This window comes from Delphinus delphis, chromosome 14 (genome assembly GCF_949987515.2).
Source record: "Delphinus delphis chromosome 14, mDelDel1.2, whole genome shotgun sequence".
Classification (NCBI taxonomy): Eukaryota; Metazoa; Chordata; class Mammalia; order Artiodactyla; family Delphinidae; genus Delphinus; species Delphinus delphis.
In genome coordinates this window covers 82,002,277-82,022,844 of record NC_082696.1, presented here as the reverse complement: position 1 = coordinate 82,022,844, position 20,568 = coordinate 82,002,277, and the positions used below count along the sequence as shown (strand labels likewise).

Here is a 20,568-nt window from a genome sequence, read left to right as displayed (position 1 = left end):
TTTGCAAGTATCTTCTCCTTGTCTGTGGCTTACCTGTCTTTTGAAGGACAAAGTTTTTAATTTTGATAAAGTAGAATTTATCAAGGTTTCTCTTATGAATAAAGCTTTTGTGTATCTAAGAACTCTCTAACCCATCATGAACGTATGTCCTTGAATTTCTTCTAGAAATTTTAAAGTTTTATAGTTTAGGTCTCTGACTTTTGAGTTAATTTTTGTATATGTCAGGTAAGGCTCAATGTTGTTGTTATTGTGGCATGTGGTTATCCAATTTACCCGACAATTATTGAAACTGAAAAGAATTAAATTGAATTGCCACAGCTGTTTAAAATCAATTGATCATGAATGTAAGGGTTTTTCTCTGGTCTCTGAATTCTATGGCTCTATGTACCTATCCCTCTTCAATATCACACTGTCTTGTTTATTGTGTTTTACGGTAAGCTTTGAAATCTAATAGTATAATTCTCTAACGTTATTCTTTTTCAAAATTGTTTTTGGCTGCTCTAGATCCTCTGCATTTCCACATAAATTTCAGGAACCATTTGTCAATTTCTAAAAAAAAAAAAAAAGAAAGAAAAACATTGTCAATTTGAGGGAAAATTGCTATAACTGCCATCCTTACAATATTATGTTTTCAAATCCATTAATAGCAAATGTCTATTTAGATCTTTAATTTCTATCAACAATTTTTTGTAGTTTTCAGTGTGTAAGTCTTACACTTCTTTTGTTAAATGTGTTCTCAGGTGTTTGTTTTTTTTTCCTTCTCATGCTTTGTGAATGGAATCGTTTTCTTCATTTCATCTGAATTGTAGATTTCTAGTTTTCATATTAATCTTGCATCCTGTAGCCCTGTTAAACTTGTTTATTGGTTCTATTTGACTTTATATAATTCCTTGAGATTTTGTACCTATCGGGTCTCATGTCAGCTGAGAAAATAAGAGTCTTAATTCTTCCTCTCCAGTTTGGATGCCTTCACTTATCTATTTATATACGGACTTATTGCACTAGCTAGAATCCCCATGAGCGGCACTGGTGAGAGCACACATTCTTGCCCTGTCCCTAATCTTAGAGGAAAAGCATTCAGTCTTTCACCTGTCAGGAGTAGATTATCCATAGATGCCCTTTACCAGGTTGAGGAAGCTCCCTTCTGTAACCAGACAGCAGAGAGTTTCTATCAGCAATGGATACTGGATTTTGTAAAATTCATGCTTTTTTTCGTATCTATTGAGATTCTTTATCTATTGTGGGTTTTGTCCTTTATTCCATTAATATGGTATGTTACATGACTTGATTTTGGGATATTAAACCAACAGTGCTCGCATTCTTGGGATGAATCCCACTTTGTCATGGTGTATAATATGTGATTTCTATTTCATTGATTTCCCTCTAACCTTTATTTCCTTTCTTGTGCTCGCTTAGAGTTCAGTCGGCTTTTCTTTTTCTAGTTCATAAGGCAGCAGTTTAGGCAACTGAGACGACTTTTTTTTGTTGTTTTTTTATTTGGTTGCATCAGGTCTTAGTTGCGGCAGGCAGGATCCTTAGTTGCAGCATGCAAACTCTTAGCTGCTCCACAGCATGTAGGATCTAGTTCCCTGACCAGGGATCGAACCCAGGCCCCCTGCATTGGGAGCGTGAAGTCTTATCCACTGCGCCACCAGGGAAGTCCCAACTGAGACTTCTTTTCTCAAGAGAAATTTAAAGCTGCAAGTCATCCCCTGAGCACTTCTTTAGCCACACTTCATAAATTTTGATATGTTGTATTTTTATCTTCATTCAGTTCAGAACATAACCAGGCTGAAGAGAGGAGAGCTGGTTAGAAAGGAGGCAACAGACCCAGTCTAAAACATTACACACGACCACTGTCCTTACCAGTTTGCAAGTATAGAGAGTCTTGTATTTGGTTGATTTCCAAAGCCCTGAAGTTATTCTTCTGTCGGTCCTGTATTGCTTTTTGGGGAGAGGCTCTGCCAACCTTCTTACCTGGCCATGTGTGAAGTCACACCCCAGATCATGTAACCTTAACAACATGGAAGCACCCATTATCCCTTCGCGTTTACACAGCATTATGGACTAACTGTGTCTCCCCAAAATTCATACACTGAAGTCTAATCTCCAATGAGCCGGGGTTTCAAGGTGGGAGGTAATCAGGTCATGAGAGTGGAGCCCTCATGAACAGGATTAGTGCTTGTAAGAAGGGACAGAGAGCTTGTTCTCTCTCTCTCTCTGCCGTGCCAGGACACAACAAGAAGACAGCCATCTGCAAACCAGGAAGCAGGTCCTCACCAGACACCAGATCGTCAGCACCTTGATCTTGGACTTCTCAGCCTCCCGAACTCAGAGAAATAAACGTTTGCTGCTTAAACCACCTAGTCTACAATGCTTTTGTTACAGCAGCCCCAACTGACTAAGACAGCAGAGAGAAGTGGTCAGATTCTGGATGAATTTTGTTTTTGTTTTTGTTTTGCCGTGCTGCATGGCTTGCAGGATCTCAGTTCCCCAACCGGGGATTGAACCCGGGGCCACAGCAGTGAAAGCCCAAAATCCTAACCACTAGACCACCAGGGAACTCCCAGATTATGGATAAATTCTGAAAGTCAAACACAAGAGAATGTACTGCCATACGTGATACACTGAACAAACAGAGTCAAGGATGACTCCACGGTTTCTGGCCTGAGCAGCTCTGTTCTTGCAGTTGCTCTTCACTGAATAGAGTATAACAGATTGAGGATCAGCTGTTCTAGAAATGTTAAGTTAGAGATGTTAACTTCTTGGTAGAAACTGACAGATGGACCACTGGACACAGGGATATGAAGTTCGAGAGAAGTCTGCCCGGCATTAACACCTACTCAACGCTAACACTTCTCACACTCCTGCTACGACGAAGAGGCACTACTCCAGCATCATCTCACAGGTGGAGAAGTCAGAGAGAAGTTAAGCTGACCTCCAGGTCCCATGGCACTCTTCACAAATTAGATACTAAGTTCAAAATGACTGTACAATCTTTCAGCAGTTAACCAATAGGGAGTGAGGAGAAACTTCCTAAAAACTCTCTCAGGTGCTCTAAAATGCCTGCATAGAAACAGAAGTTTGACACCTTCTTGGTCCAGCTTATTCTTCCTCGGTTCCATAATGTAACTCATCTAAAGTATGCACACGCTTCGGCGAAGTCTCCTATTTTCACTATAGAATTGCTTAGCAGCAAAAAGTAAGAATGTACTAAATAATTATCTGGGATTATTTGAAAAGGAGTATCCATACAGTGGAAAACAATGCAGTGTATATATTTATATATATGTATATGTGTCTATCTGTATGTATACGTAGACACATACACACACCACACACATATACACAAGAGCCTCACAGCAGCAGTATTTGAAATAGCCAAAAGCTGAACAACCCAACTGATCATCAGTACGAGGATGGATAAACTATGGTATGCTGTTACAATGGAATATTATACAGTAATGAGAATCAACAAAGTACTGTTACCCACAACAATACAGATAAGTCTCAAACGTAATGCTGAGCACTGAAGAGGCCAAAGAGAAAACAATACATAGTATATGACTCAATTTATATGTAGACAAAAAAATGACAGCCCGAAAAATCAGCATCAAGAGGAGAAAGGGTCTCTGAAGAAAGTGACAGGACAACTACAGACAAGCCAGCACGACAGCCTTGAACAATCCCTGCTCTTGGTTTGGGCTCTCCCCATCTCTACAACCCCTGCACTCACTACAAAATCAAAACAAGGGTTAGGAAAAATGATTAAATAAAAGGAAAATTCACTTAAAAGAAAATGAAAGGAAAGTAGATGGTGAAAGAATTAAAATTAAAAATTTCGAGAATAGTCAGAGAAAACAGAATAAACATTTACAATAGATAACAATAAATAAAAGAATTTAAAGATAAAAATAAATTCGAAACCAAAAACAGAGCTCAAATAAAAGGCTAAACATATACAGAAGAGAAAAGATTTCATAAGAGGTCCAAATATGAGATTAAAACACAACTGAGAGCCAAAACGTCAGACAAGAGACGCGTTTTCAAAGAAAATATCAAAGAAATTTGAAGACACAGATGAAGAAATAAACAAAAACTTCCAGAACGAGAGAAAAAAACAAGTCCTTAATGTTTCTGGGGTGGGCACAACATCCTCAGATGAGGAAGTCTCCTCCTGTGTGCAGGGTCCCCATGAGTACAGTGCAAAGGGGCAGAAACAAACTCTACCCTCTCAAGCCTTCCACGAGCTCCAGGAAACCGTACCTTTGCAGGCAGCTTCAGTTAATGAAGACTGGTAATAACCGATCAACAGCTGGGGGTATCCAGTGGGTAGAAGCAGCAGGCCTCACTTCCACAAACTTTCCAGAAAAAACACCCAAAGTTCCATTAACGTAACAGAAGTTTCTTAAAAATGTCGTTTTGAGACCTTAGGATCAGCAAGGTCCTTGCAGGGTATCCACAATGTGAAATTATTTTCATGACAACGTTAAGATGCTGTTTCCCTTTCCACTAGTAGTTACTATACTCTTCACCCTCCAAGCACTCACCAGCGGGGGGCACTTTTATTCAGCAAAGTCCCTCTAAGCAGAAATAATTCTGAGATGTCCACCCTTGGGTGCACATCTTTTCAGTGTTCTGTGTTTGGGGAAGTACACATACAGTGTACTTGTGAGAAGCACCTGTGCTATTTCAGTTGTGAGCTACACTAGGCACTTTTTTCCAAAGAATATCATTTTTACTTGAAAGAACAATGGACAGAAAAACTATAGCTATCCAGACTGGAGTATTAAGCAGATTCTCTCAAAAATGAATAAAGTGAGTCTGTCACTTTGAAGAAAATAAGTAACAGTATTTGTTACTAATGATTAAAAATTGAGGTGTCGAGAGAAAACCAGAATTTTTGGAAAACTTGAATCCAGCACCTTAAGTCTTACATCCTTCCAATACATAAACACTTCTCTGATAAGAATAGTGGTGATATTAACTGAATGCCAAAGTAAATCAGAATCTCTGCGGATGTAATGTAAAAAGTTGGAATGTAAAAAGTACATTCCATACTATTTAAAAGGTCTCCGGATGATGTCTGAAGCGGTCCCAGGGGTTCAGGGCTGGCTAAGCATTCCCAGAGGTAACAAACATCCCCAGAACAATTTATTAAAAGGCAGCTCACTTAACAGTAAGCAGCTCCAGCTTAGGAAATAATATCCACTCTGGGCTCCATCACTCACTAACAAGGTGATCTTTAACATCTCTGGGTAAAACTTTCTTCACCTGTAAAATGTAGAAAATACCTCCACAAAATGACGTTCATGAAGATCAAAGAAAGTGTTGAATATGAAAGCCCTGCACAGTGCCTGGGAAGGTCAGACAACGAAAATGTGTTGATATGTTAGGGGAGACTAGATGAACTACAGAATCTCACAGAAGGGAATGGATAAAAATAGTGCTTCGGATTCTCTGGAGTCTGCTTAGTCCTCAGCATGCAGAATCAGAGATGTAATATGTAATTAGATAATACCCAGCATTGCTGGGAAAGGGCTGGGCTTGTGGACAATACCCATCTCAGAAGCTATGGTTCCTAGCTGTAGGGCATCATCTGAGCCAAAGTCAAAGGCCTACCAGCCATAGCTAAAATGGATATAACTAACTTTATGACAACAACCATTAATATTATTGAATTAAATCTTCTTGCTTCAATTCCATAGTCATCAAGAAATCTTCTATTCATAATTTGGCTTCTCATGCAGATTTCTTCCCTAGATCAGTGACTCAACTATCCTATCCCAAGGCAGTTATTATTTCTCACTACAACCCAAGTTATACAGAGGATCAAACCCTACATCCCTAAGTCATCTTGTTTATAATGACTAATTTTCTCTCATGCATTTAAAATGGTACTAGAAACACACTATCCTTGGGAGGATTAAGAAAAATAATCACAGATCACTTCCTGTAGGCTTAATTCTATGAAACCAACTGGAAAGACCGCTGATTTAACATTCCAGTGTAGAAGTCTCTGTAACCTTGGTTACAATGGATCAATCCATTAGCCTCTAGGTTCATTGATAAGATACGGTTCATAAACCTGGACTGCACTAAGATAAAAGCTGGCTTATCTTGTCACATGTTCCACAGCATAAATACACTGTAGTGTTACACAGGAGACAGGCCCAATCCCACAAAACTGTTTTTGAAGAAGTGATTTATATCCTGCCAATAAGTTTGTATTCTGCTTAATATACCACCATTTCAAACAAATTAACAGGTCAAATCTAAATTTTACGATATACATTTAATTTATTCATTAGAAATAATAAATTCTATATTAAAATACCATAAAATTTCTGAAATCTATACCAAAGAAATGGAATTTCATAGATCCTGTAGAGTTTAGATCAGGAGACAAAAGTTAGAGCCAAAGCAGCTAAGTTAAAATCCAGTGGCGCAGTGGTTGAGAATCTGCCTGCCAATGCAGGGGACACGGGTTCGAGCCCTGGTCTTGGAAGACCCCACATGCCGCGGAGCAACTAAGCCTGTTAGCCACAACTACTGAGCCTGCGCATCTGGAGCCCGTGCTCCGCAACAAGAGAAGTCGCGATAGTGAGAGGCCCGCACACCGCGATTTAGAGTGGTCCCCGCTTGCCCCAACTGGAGAAGGCCCTTGTGCAGAAACGAGGACCCAACACAGCAAAAATAAATAAATTCATTAATTTAAAAAAAAATCCAATGAAACCCCTGAAAAACTTACCCCATCAACAGAAACTTCTATAGATTTTTTTTTCAGTGTCCTACTGAAATTTTATTCAACCTCTTGATTCATTGCTGGAAAAAAAAAAAAAAAAAAAGACAGCCCTTTCCTAACTCAGCACTTACACATTTTTATAAAAGCACGAGTCATATTTATTCAAAGAGACAGTTTCGAAAACATTTAGGTGGTTATTATAAATAGCTTCTCTAATCCAACACTAGAAGGAAGAGAGAGGAAAGGAGGGAAGGAGGGGCCAATCCACCACCACCCCCAGATTAATCGGTTCTGTACGGTACAAAACACACCAATCTACCATGACCCCCAGGTTAAACTGGCTGATGCTGCAAACTCCCAGACAGTAACTCTACTACTACCAATACATAGAAGAAATTTCTAGAAAACTGAGATTTTCAAAATCAAGAGTGCAAGTGGGAAAGTGGTAACAAAAGTTATCAAACAATGGTATCAGAGGAAGAGCACAGAGATTTAAGGGAACTTGACTGAACCTCCACAAAGAAGGGCTGAAAGTGAACCTAAGTAAAACAAAGTATGTAACAGAAGTTTCAGGATGACCAGATGAGTTCTATACTACTTATTCATGGTGTTGAAACAGTCATCTCAAATGTGATATCAGAATTAAAAGGAAACCATAAACAAGACAAAAAGGCAACCCTCAGAATGGGAGAAAATATTTGCAAACGAAGCAACTGACAAGGGATTAACCTCCCAAATACACAAACAGCTCATGCAGCTCAATATCAAAAAACAAAACAACCCAATCCAAAAATGGGTGGAAGACCTAAATAGACATTTCTCCAAAGAAGACATACAAACGGCCAAGAGGCACATGAAAAGATGCTCAACTTCACTAATTATTAGAGAAATGCAAATCAAAACTACAACAACATACCACTGCACACCAGTCAGAATGGCCGTCATCAAAAACTCTACAAACAATAAATGCTGGAGAGGTTGTGGAGAAAAGGGAACCCTCCTACACTGTGGGAACATAAACTGGTACAGCCACTATGGAGAACAGTATGGAGGTTCCTTAAAAAACTAAAAATATAACTATATTATGACCCAGCAATCCCACTACTGGGCATATACCCTGAGAAAACCATAATTCTGAAAGATACATGCACCCCAATGTTCACTGCAGCACTATTTACAATAGCCATGGAAGCAACCTAAACGCCCATCGACAGATGAATGGATAAAGAAGATGTGGTACATATATACAATGGAATATTACTCAGCCATAAAAAGGAACGAGACTGGGTCGTTTGTAGAGACGTGGATGGACCTAGAGACTGTCATACAGAGTGAAGTAAGTCAGAAAGAGAAAAACAAATATCGTGTATTAACGCATATATGTGGAATCTAGAAAAATGGTACAGATGAACCTATTTGCAAAGCAGAAATAGAGACACAGAAGTAGAGAACAAACGTATGGACTCCAAGGCAGGAAAGGGGGTTTGGGATGAATTGGGAGAATGGGATTGACACATATACAATAAAATGTATAAAACAGATAAGTAATGAGAACCTACTGTATAGCACAGGGAACTCTACTCAGTACTCTGTGGTGACCTAAATGGAAAGGAAATCCAAAAAAGAGGGGACATATGTATACATATAGCTGATTCACTTTGCTGTACAGCAGAAACTAACACATTGTAAAGCAACTATACTCCAATAAAAAAAAAAAGTCTATATGTAGCTTTATTCTACATTTTGGCGAGCAGCCCAGACAGGCAATGAAATGGAAATATACTTACTGTAGTAACCATACAATACGGTGTCCTCGATCCGTCTGCTGACATTAGCATTGGCCCAGTCCTAGGATCAAAAGGAAACAATAGAAATATTAATGAAACAGCCATTTGCTTAACAATTATACTTAAATTTTAATATGAATGAATATCACTTATAAATGTACCATCGACTCTGACAGGTATGGTCTGTGCCCTCAAGAAGTGACAGACAGACAAGTAAACAGGCAATTTCAGCAGGTGAATGCTGAGCTAACGTGATGACATGGTTCTGGGGAAGCACATGAAGGAGAGGCAGCTACGGGCCAGGGCCACTAAACTGGGGCCGGAATAACACAGTGGGAAGGAGGGAAGAGAATAAAGGAACATACATGGAGACTTTGAAAAACCTGCAGGAAGCAAAATATAGATTCACTAGAGCTTTTGGAAAGGGAAGAGAAAGCAAGTGGAGTGAGGGAGGGAAAGGCATTAGGTTTGAGGGACTGTGAATCACGCCAAGTATTCTGGCCTCTGTCCTAAAGGCAATGGAAAATAGTGATGCGGTTTTGTGCAGAGTGACAGGTATGATTTGTATTTTAGAAACAAGATATTTTAAAATACCTAAAAGAACAGTCAATATAAACTTCTTAGCATTCAACCCACATTTTCTTTAAATTAGTCATTTAAATTTAGTACTTTAACTTAGAAAATTAATTCTAATTAATCTTTTCAAATAAAAAAATCTATACATTAATGAAATAGAACTGGGGTATAATAGCAAGCCTTTTTGACTATCCTAATTGTATGCATATAAAAAATTAAGCCTGGAGCGTCGATGTGACTGGTCACTGCGATTAAGTACCAAGGCTCAAATTAGTATCCAGGTCAATTTTGTTCTATCAATACTTTAAGAGCTCAAGTCAGTATCAACATCCCACTTACAAGGTCTCTTAAGGAAGAGTAGAAACATATAACTCTCCTAAAATAATTCAGGTTTTTCTTTTTTTTCCTTTTTCACCTACAAACACCTCTAGCAATGAATATCTATGAACTTCTAATTGACAAATGCCTAAAAGAACGAAAATGTGGAAACCCCAAATTTAGCACTACAAATGCAAACCTTGACACACAGCACACAATGAAAATAGTATTTTTCCAATAGCAATTAAGACTATGAAAAACTTAAGAGGACTTCCCTGGTGGTGCAGTGGTTAAGAGTCCGCCTGCCAATGCAGGGGACAAGGGTTTGATCTCTGGTCCAGGAAGATCCCACATGCCGCGGAGCACCATAATTACTGAGCCTGCACTCTAGAGCCCGTGAGCCACAACTACTGAGCCCACGCGCCACAACTACTGAAGCCCACGTGCCTAGAGCCCGTGCTCCGCAACGAGAAGCCACCGCAATGAGAAGCCCACACACCACAACGAAGAGTGGCCCCCGCTCGCCACAACTAGAGAAAGCCCGTGCAGCAACAAAGACCCAACACAGCCAAAACTAAATAAATAAAAAACAAATAAAATTTTTTTTTTTCCGGTACATGGGCCTCTCACTGTTGTGGCCTCTCCCGTTGCGGAGCACAGGCTCCGGACGCGCAGGCTCAGCGGCCATGGCTCACGGGCCCAGCCGCTCCGCGGCATGTGGGATCTTCCCGGACCGGGGCATGAACCCGTGTCCCCTGCATCGGCAGGCAGACTCTCAACCACTGCACCACCAGGGAAGCCCCAAATAAATTTTTTAAAAAAAGAAAAACTTAATGGCCTAAATTTTAAAATTATGTTAACTATATAAAGAAATAAATAATAACAGAATATAAAAAAGATCCAAATAAATGAAAAGTCACACTTTCCCACATGAAAAGACTGTAAATACCAAACCCCTCCAAATTAATCTATAAACACTATATATTGTCTATCCAAATCCCAATAGTGGGTACAGTGTTTTGCCATGCTGACTCTAAAAGTCATCTGAAAAACATACAGGTGTATATGGATATCCATGAAGCACTTCTGAGTGCGGGTAAACAGAAAAAGTTGCAACCAACAGTTTTAACGACATACACAATCTTTGTCTAAAAAACGTAATGAAAGAAACACTGTACATATACTACAGAAAAATGGAAAGAACGTTAAGCAGTGCTTACCACACAGGACTGGAAAAGCACCGGGGAGAATTCTAGCCAATGACTGGAAATTTCTTCATCAACGACGCAAGTATCCAAATGAATATACACACAACCAAAGCTTCTACTCCCAAAAGCTCTGTTTCTTTAGTCATTGTTTATACATCAAAACAGACATTTTAAAAGATTTTTCAAACTTGAAGAGTTTTTGAAACAGAGGATAATTACATCTATCCTCACGCAAGCTCCCTACCAATTTCCAAGACAACCCCACGAGGTATTAACGTACCCATTGAGAATCACATAAAAGTTAAACTTCAAAATTGAAGAAGACCCCAACCTCAGAAAAAGATTAAATGTAGAAAGTCTGAAGGTAATTAAAGCCAAAGGTTCACTGAAATTTAGTATCTTTTACCCTCCAACGTTCTTTAGTTTAACCAAATCTTGTGGCAGTTAGAGAGCATTACTGTTACTATTTTAAAGCAAAAATATGTGTAAAATATACAACATCACTGAAGTACTATTTGTGTATTTGGCTTTTATATACAGTCTTGCCTCCAAGGTATCTGATGTACTGTCAAAAGAGCTTAGTTTATGAAACTTCCTTCTTCTACATTTTGAGAAATGCTGTGCCCTTGATACATTTCACAAGCTACTGCCTCCCAAAGTAGAGACCGAAAGGAACTCCAGAAGCCCCACAGGAATGTGAGACAAACAAGAACTAATACTAAGTAAAGAATACGAAAGAAGAACATTTTAGAAGAAAGGAAAAGGATATAGAGTCCACAGAACAAAGAGGTAAGCGGTTCATGTATGTAAAACTCCCTCTCCCATTCTTCAAGATGACTTTCTGAAATGCTCCATCCAGCCCCAAATCACACTTGACTCTCCTTAATTTTACCAGATAACCTCACCTTAGACCAATGGTTCTCATGCAGGGGTGACTCCATCCCCATGGACACCTGGCAATGTCCTGGAGATGCTGGAGGGTGGCGGCAGGCTCTGTAGGCTACCGGCATCGAGTGGCAGAGGCCAGGACCTGCTAAACACCTGCAATGCACAGGATAGCCCTCACAAGGGTCACCCAGCACAGAAGCCGATGGTTGACAAACACTGACTTAAAGGTCTCTCAAAAAATCTGAGGACAAAAGAGAGCTACTCAATTCACTCCCCAATCTAGAACCGACCGCCATCTGTACTCGAATGCTAGCCCTTCCTTCCGCCGAGCACCCGCGCTATTTACAGCCAACCCTTTCCCTTTGGGTCCCCACCCCTCTGCCTTCGCAGGGACACTGCACCTGCAGCGATACCCTTTCTCTCCTCCCAGACCCCTCTCCCACTCTACTGAACCCTGAAGTACACACGCTCTAGTAGTTTCCATGAAAGGACACACCACCACCACAGATAAACACACCCCACCCCACCTCCTACTCCCCTGGAGGACAGAGCTTCCTGAAATGCTGTCAGCATCCCCTGTCACTGCTCCCTCACCTTCCGCCTGCACTCAGCCACTCCCACCAACTGCCCCGAGGCTCCATGGGGAGTGCAGTCACTCCCCTCCCTCTCTCCCTCCACCTCTCAGCATCACTCTTCCTGAAACACATTCTTCTCCTGAGAAGCCCCTCTTTTCGTTTTCCTTCCCACCTCCCAGGCTGCAGCCCCTCCCCTTGGGCCAGCTCCAGGTAACTAGCGCGGCTCTCGAATCCACGGCCCATGCCAAGCCTTGTCTGACCACTCAGTCTCCCCAGCTGCTGGACAGTGCATAGCTCTGAATACCGTGCACATGCTGATGACTTCCAGATACTTCTCTCCAACCCTAAGGTTTCCCTGGAGCTTCAACTCCCTGCTCGACGCCGCACTTGAATACGTATGATAGGCACCTTGAAGGTAACTTGTCCAAAATAAAATACGGCTCTTTTTTCTACATCCCTCACGTGCCCGTGTGCACACACAGGTCTAATTACCCCCCCAGGCTGCCCTATTTCTCTAAGGTGTACTAGGCTTTAGTGCTTCGTCAAGCTCTAGTTTTCATTTTCCTTCCAACCCCATATCTAATCCATCAGCCAATCCAAGCAGTTCTAGCTCCAAAATCCATACCGCTTTTAATCGCTTTTCCCCACTAGTACCCCTCTAACCCACATCACCTTTATTTTTTACCTTCACTAACTTCTCATTGCCCTTGGAAGAAAATCTAAACCCATTAACATGGCCTAAAAGTCACAATCTGTCCCCACCTTCTTCTTCATCTCAGCTCGTAGCAAAGCACGGCCCCCAATGCCACACCTCAGCCAACGGGCCAAAAGCACGTCTGCCTGAGGGCCTCCGTACCTGTTGCTGCTTCTCCCTGAGGCGGCCTTCACTCAGTTCCCACCTCCAGGACCCGGCAGCCTGGCCCTCCTCAGCCCGTTGTCCCGCCTCAACACCCACAACCCAGCTGAGCCTCACATCGCTCTGTTCTGCATCCTCACAGGAGTGAGCGCTAGGAAGCTAGCTTGTTTGGTTTGTTGACTGTTGGTCTGCTCTCACAGAATGTGAGCTCCCTGAGAGCAGCGGCCTCGTTGGTTGTAATCGTTAATCTCTAGCATCCACGCCTCTGTCAGGTACACATTTCATACTTAGTCAATATTAAGTGCATGAATAGACCTAAGGTGTAGCAAAGAGTACAGAGTTCTAAGATAAAATTACCAGCATCTGAGAGTAGGAATGAGGCAGCAGTAGAGTTCAACCCAGACATCTCCTAATTATGGGCCATACAGAGACTAACCATTGATGGAGAGAAGGAGGAGGTGAACATTTTAGCTACCAAAACAAATGTTGTGATGCCATATCTTAACTACTGATTTTATTTTAATTTTACACACTGTATAAAATAAAGAATATTTGTTCACATTAGTGGCCATTTCTGATTTTTATGATTGGTATACTTTGTGTATATCACTAGCTAAAGTTATTGGTCAATTAGACACTATAATAGAACACTTCTGGCTATACTTTAAGGTTTTTTTTTTTCTTTTTAATCTATAAAGTTAATTATTTCACAAAAACTAGAAACAAAGAAATTATCTGGCTGAAATTATTCATAGTGCCATGTGTTTAAAAAAAGGTGAACGGGGGCTTCCCTGGTGGCGCAGTGGTTGAGAATCCACCTGCCGATGCAGGGGACACAGGTTCATGCCCCGGTCCAGGAAGATCCCACATGCCGTGGAGCGGCTGGGCCCGTGAGCCATGGCCGCTGAGCCTGTGCGTCCGGAGCCTGTGCTCCGCAACGGGAGAGGCCACAGCAGTGAGAGGCTGGCGTACCGCAACAAAAAAAAAAAAAAAAAAAAAGTGAATGGAAACAGTTCAGACGTTATTACAATATACCCTTGGTCAAAAGAAGGCAGAACCAGCTAGGAAGGCAAATAAGCCAAAACAGGGAAAGTATGTAGACTGCCTGCCTGGCACCCTCAGTTCCTATGCCAAATGTTAGCAGTCCTCGACATCTCGAGTTTCCAAACAATTATACCTTATAAGCAGGTCCCTAATCGGTTTAGAGGCTTCAATATTTGAGGCGGAAATGGAGAAAGTTAGACAATACTTATATTCATTTAGGAATAAGAAATGCACACTGTTATACTTAGGGTACAACATAATTCATCATGGAAAACAACGTCAACTTGCACATTCATCCTGACTAATAAGGACAGAAGAGATTAAAGACACTGTGGGCACTTCTACCTGAAGACAGCTAAATTTACAGCTGCCGCATGAAGTCTGAAAACTAAGTCTTAACTACCTACTCTTGTCTTTCACTAAGCACCCCAAGGGAATTCATTAATAACATTTTGGAGAAAATACTCGCTACGGTTTACTGGGGAAGTGTCCTTTGAAAGTCTTTTCAGTTCTCCTTTGAGTGTTAGCACATGCCAGCTTCAAATGACAACTCTTACGAATTTCACTAGTCCCCCATCCAGCCCTCCCAGAAAAAGACAGAAAGGGAAACAAAGAATGTTTAAAATATCAAGAAAGGCATCAAAGTATTGGGAAAACAACTGGTACATTAAGCTGAGTTAGCTAAAAACAAACAGAACTAAACAGAGACAACTAAGTAAATGAACAGCAGGAAAAAAAACTTACAATTGCTGAATAAATAATCCCTCAATAATGAAAGAAAACATTTTTTTTTTAATTGGGGGAAAAAACACTAACATGGAATTTTTCCCTTCTAATTATTGGTGCACATTCAGATTTAACAACCATGAAATAAGCACATTAACTACAGTTATATATTTTCTTCTCTTTTGGGGCATATTATTAATAAAATAAATGCCCCAAGTTTTTATGGGTAATACTTTTGCTTCTTTAGGTGGGTGAATTCCTAAGTCTTGTTTAAACAAGTATAAATGCAATCTCACGGGTTAAAAAAAACAAAAGTAAAACAAAAAACTAGTACCCAGAAAGTGACTACTAAATTAAGCATGGTCCCAGAACAACTACATACTCTAAGGGCAAGTTCGTAATTTCATGAAAATACTTACTTTAGAAATTTCAAGATGAAAACATAATCCCACAAAATCTAAACAAAGCAAATATTCTAAATTTAAAACTTAAAAAATCTCCTACTCAAACAACAATTATACAAGGGATAACACTACTTCCACTGTATCAGATGGATAGATATAGATAGAGGTACAGATCCAGATCCCAGTGAGTAAAGAGCCTTGGAGCCAGACTGCAGAACTTCAAATCCCAGCAACAGCACTTACAAACCCCAAGACCTGAGATGGGTCACGTCGCCTCTCTGAACCCTGGCTTCCTGCCCATAACAACGGATAACACTATCTACCTCCTAGGGCTGTTGGGACATTAATGGCGTGAAGACATGTAAACCATTTAGGAAAGGGTCTGACACATAGTAAATACTGAACAAATGTTAGTTACTACCTCTGTACAGTGCTTGGCACATACTAAGTGGTCAACTGATACTCGCTAAATGAATGACTGACCTACAGAAAATAACCGTAGTTTTCACAGCAATCAGAATCTATCCAAACCTAACTACCAAAAATTACCAAATCATTTCAGCCCAGTTGGCCCAATTCAGGAACTTATTTTGGAACCATGCATTATTGAGATAACTGAAATAATATTTCATTCAAATATTTAAGTACCTACTGCTTGTCAGACACTGGGCATACAGAAACAGACAAGATACAGTTCCTGCCTCATAGAAGGTTACACTAATAAGAAATGTAAAAGTAACCTGCATAATTGAAAAGGAACTCAGAAATTTTCCAGTCCAACACCATGTATTTTAAAAATGAGGAACTTGAAGTCCAGAAAAGTTCAGTTTGGCCAAAGACACAAGTTAGTGCGAATCAAGATTAGAACTCAGGTCTGATAACCCGCAGCCCACGTCACAGTGACTCAAAGTACTCAATATGACATAGAGATGAAGATCCTGATCTGCCACTAACAAAACCCCTTCCAAATTATCTACGTACTGCATTGATGCAGATCAAGTCAAACAGACTTCAAGGGAGCTGCAAGAGGCACAAAAATAACCCTATTATGATTACTTAGCACATTTTCCAACTAACAAAGGTATTCTTCACACTTGGATGGGTGTAAGTCAGCGAGCAGTCTGTTCCATGTAGTTGTCACATGCTCGGCCTCTAAGTGCATTTCCATTCTCGCTTATTTCCAGAGACGACAATAAAACACAACATACACTGCACTGCTAAACATTTCAGTAAATACTTAATTGCCAAGAATATGAAAGGGAAAAATTCCCATAGTATGATGATAATTACCTTAAATGTACCATTTTGGTTTTTCATGTAGGAAACCAAAAATATATCCACTGGTAGAAGTGCTGATGTGATGAGAGCAATCGCCAGAGAAAAGATCGCTGTTATGGTGGAGACAACTTCACTTTCCCGCTGACTTTGATATTTACGAACATAAACCCAGCAGAATGCCAAAATAGCCTGAAATAGAACAGAAAGAAATGTTTTGTTACTGCCCTATGTATTCTCTAAATCTAAAACTGATTTTAGTCTGTGTTTGTAAGTTCCCAATGGGAAACATTATGTCAAGTAGCGATTCTTCCGGATGTGCAAGCAACATCCACTACCCCTTATAAATTTATTCAAGATTTATAACTTTCAAAGCCGAGTTCATGAAAGCAGTACAACTTCACTTGGGTGCCAAGACACCAAAAAAAAACAAGCAAAAGTTATCAATAACAGTGCTCAGTTACATATTTCCTCACTGAACACAGTATAACCATTCATGGTTTCACACATTACAGTTCTAACTAGCTCTGAATACTTTTCCCTATAGATCTCCCCAACCTAAAGAAGACATAACTAGTAGTTATTCTATCGTATTCTTACTGCTGAAGCATCACAGAATACCACTTGAATTAAAATTAACTTCTGTCCCATTATGACAGTTCAAGAGTACCATTCAACTAAAGATTAACTGCCAATAATCACCATGCAATTGACACATTATATTATAATTCACATTTCAAAGGGCATTAAACGAAGAAAAGTGAACACTGAAAATGGATGCACGTGCACTGCAAGGAACTTTTCAGGGAAAAAGTACACTCAGAGGTACTGAGGTTGACGTCTCAACAAGGTACTCTTAATAGTCATCTCCATCTTCCTAGAAACTAACAGAGGGTATAGGACTGTACTGGCGCAATCCTCTAACTTCAGATTCCAGCATCAGAATCCCCTGGAGGGCTGCTAAAGCACAGAGTTCCAGATCCAACAGGTCTGGAGAAGGTCCAGAAAACCTGCATTTGTCACAAGTTCCCAGGTGAGGCTGATGCTGGTCCAAGGACTACACTTCGAGAACCTCCGCCCTAATCCTAGGGGAAGCAGACAGATCCTGAATCAGTGATTCTCAACCTTGGCTGTGTTCGAATCCCCTGGGTAAAAACTTAAATTCCTACCTGTACACCCACCCGCAAACCACTTCAATCAGAGAGTGAGGCTCCTCCAGGCAGCACTTCAAATGCCTGAGGATTCCAAACTGAGGCGAACCAGGGTTTTAACCAAGCTCTATCAAAGCCCTGGGACACAAGCTTAGTTTTGGCATTTCATGCTTTTCAACAGATTTAACTCTCACTGTAAGCAGACAGGGCAGGGATTCCCTAGAGAAAGAGAACCAGGCATGGCCTTCTGGACTTAAGAGAAGCCCCTTTTGGCCCAAGCCATCTAAGCCTGGCTACAGTGCACTTGCTTGAATGGGTCTCAGTAACTAAAGACCTTAAAGGAACAAAAGACTTATCAGGTGAGAGAAGTAACAACAGTAAAGATAACAAATCAGTTGTAAACTCCCAATTCTGTTTCAACAGGTGGTAAAGATTAGCCTGAAGCACTTTCTTGAGCTGTTTTGCAGAATTTCACCCAGCCTGGGGTGCTCAACCACTAGATCAACTGGAACCTAAGGGGAGATGATGTTGACCTTTTCTGACCCTAGTGACTTGAATCAATTAAAGCTTGGACTCTGTGGACCTTTGCCCCAATCCTATTCCTCTGCTCAAGCCCCTTAATAATATGCATACACCCTTAGCTTAAAACTCCCCCAATCTTGCTGTTGAGGAGACACTGCTTTGGGAAGGATCCCCAGTGTTCTCCCTACTCCTGCTCTTCGGCTTGGTTGTGTCTTTTGGTTCAACACCCATCAACAGGCAAACCCAGTTTTTCATGTAACGTTACTTCCCTTCTAGTTCAGGAGCCAGAACTGAACTAAGCACCGCCTAACTAACCTAAGCACCACCTAACTAGTTTCAGTTTCCAAATTCTCCAACCACAGTCAAGATATAAGAACAGTTCCATCACTGCAGAAAAATCCCCTTTGCCCCTCCAGAGTTAACCCGTCTCTCTACTCCCCAGCCCTCGACAACCACTATCTGTTATCTGTCCCCATACCTTCTGCTTTTTCTAGAATGTCATCATGTCCTTATATAGCATGTCTTTTGAGTCTGGCTTCTTTCACTTAGCATAATGAATCTGAAATCCATCCAAGTTGTTGCATGTAATTCCTTTACATTATTAACATTTCAGTTGGTGTCAGAATAGCAGGAAAAAATAAGGTGAAAAGGAAAATGTGCTCCTGGGAACCTGGTTGTTGGAGAGAAAGAAACAAAGGAGGGGAGGGAGGGAGGGAGCGAGGAAGGAAGGGAGGGAGGGAGGAAGAAGGAAGGAAGGGAGAGAAAGAAAGAGAGGGAGGGAGGGAGGGAGGAAGGGAGAGAGGGAGGGGGGGAGAGAGAGAGAAAGAAAGAAAGAAAGAAAAGGAAGGAAGGAAGGGAGGGAGAGAGAAAGAAAGCTTCGAAGGGAGAAAGAAAGAAAGGAGAGAGAGGGAGGGAGGGAGGAAGAAAGGGGGAAGAGAGAGGTAAAGAAAGAAAAAGAAAGAAAGGAAGGAAGGGAAGGAGGGGGAGAGAGAAAGAAGACCTTCATTCAAATTCTGGCTTAACAACTTACTAATTTCTTTTTGTTCTGGAAAATATTCTTTCATAAAATGTTACTTATATTAATATTTAATGGGTTTGTTTCTAAATTAATTGACAGATATTTAAAATATTCCCCAATTATTTTGGAAGCCACTGGAAGATGAACCTTTTCTTTCTATCCTGACACAACGTGCTCAATAAATTTTTTGTTCGACTTCAAGGAGATCTGCACTTTTACAAAGTTCAGAGTGACAGGTATTACTGCAAAGGAAGGAGTTTGCCAATAACAGGCAGGGAAAGGGCAACGCAGGCAAAATAGTTAAGCCAGAGGTTCCCAAACTTTTTGGTCTCAAGGTCCCTTTACAGTCTTAAAACAGAACCCCAAACAGTTGTTTACAGGTTAAATCTGTAACAGGGAAGAGCTAAATCAGACTCCAAGTTGGATCTGTTTCTTTGACTTTAACCTTTGCTTTTCGTTGCTTTTGTTATTATAACCATACCTAATGGCCTGCCTCAGGGAACCCGCCTGCCTGTGAATGGCTGCAAGGAAAAAGAAACTGACACATCCCCTCTCCCAGGCTGGTCATTCCAGGAAGTGTTTTGCAAGACTGATGGCCCTTTTACTTTACTTCCTCAAGGCCTCTCCCTCTCTGATTCTGCAAAAGAAACTGGCATCCAGACCCCATAAGATGGTTTTTCAGAGACACTAGTCCACCATCTTCTCGGTCTGCGAGTAAAGTCGTATTCCTTGCCCCGACACCTCGTCTCGGGTTCATTGGCCTCTCATGCGGCGAGCAGAGCGAGCTTGGACTCGGTAACAAATCTATCAATAGTTACTACGTTATAAAATAAACCAGATGTCCTCAACTGTAAGACAGAAATAAGAATACTTCTTTCATAGCAGTTATAAAAACTGAATGAAGGGTTTAGCACAGCGCCACGAACAGCAGCAATTATTATTAAATGTCATATCAAATAACATCTTAGAGGATTTCATAAAAGAAACCAATGCATAATTTTGCTAACAACTATAAGGAAATGTTTAGAGCAGTCCCCAACGCCTCCCAAGAGATTGTGATTTCACCTGTCTGGGCATTAGGGCTTTTAACACTCCCCAGGTGGCTTTAATGAGCAGTCAAGGTGGAGAAGCACCTGGGCAGAGGCAGACATGAGAACAGATAAACTTTTGTTAAATGAACGCACACACCTACTGCCTGGGATCTTGTCGAACTGCAGATTCTGATTCGGTGGGGCTGGGGTCTTATATTTTGTATTTCTCACAAGTTCCCAGATGATGCCCTCACTTTGAGTAACAAGAGTAAACTTGCTTTACAGAAACGGAGACTCAATCTTGTACAGTAACGGGAAGTGCAACTGGAGAGACGGTGTAAACCAAATTACTGAGCATCCTGCAGGGGGAGGCTTAGGTAGAGGAGCTCAGATTGACGGAGTAAACACGGACAGTTAGACTATAGGCTTTGGAGGGGCCAAGTC

General features: G+C 40.9%; 1 protein-coding gene across 1 annotated transcript in view; it reads right to left on the bottom strand.

The window, feature by feature from the left end:
- LMBRD1 (LMBR1 domain containing 1) overlaps window positions 1–20,568 on the bottom strand; it is a 116,489-nt gene that overhangs the window by 92,325 nt on the left and 3,596 nt on the right. The window contains exons 2-3 of the mRNA XM_060030407.2: window positions 16,418–16,594; window positions 8,533–8,593 (exon numbers count right to left, since the gene is read on the bottom strand). Of these exons, the coding sequence (XP_059886390.1) occupies window positions 8,533–8,593; window positions 16,418–16,594 (238 nt within the window). The remainder of the gene's footprint in view (window positions 1–8,532; window positions 8,594–16,417; window positions 16,595–20,568) is intronic.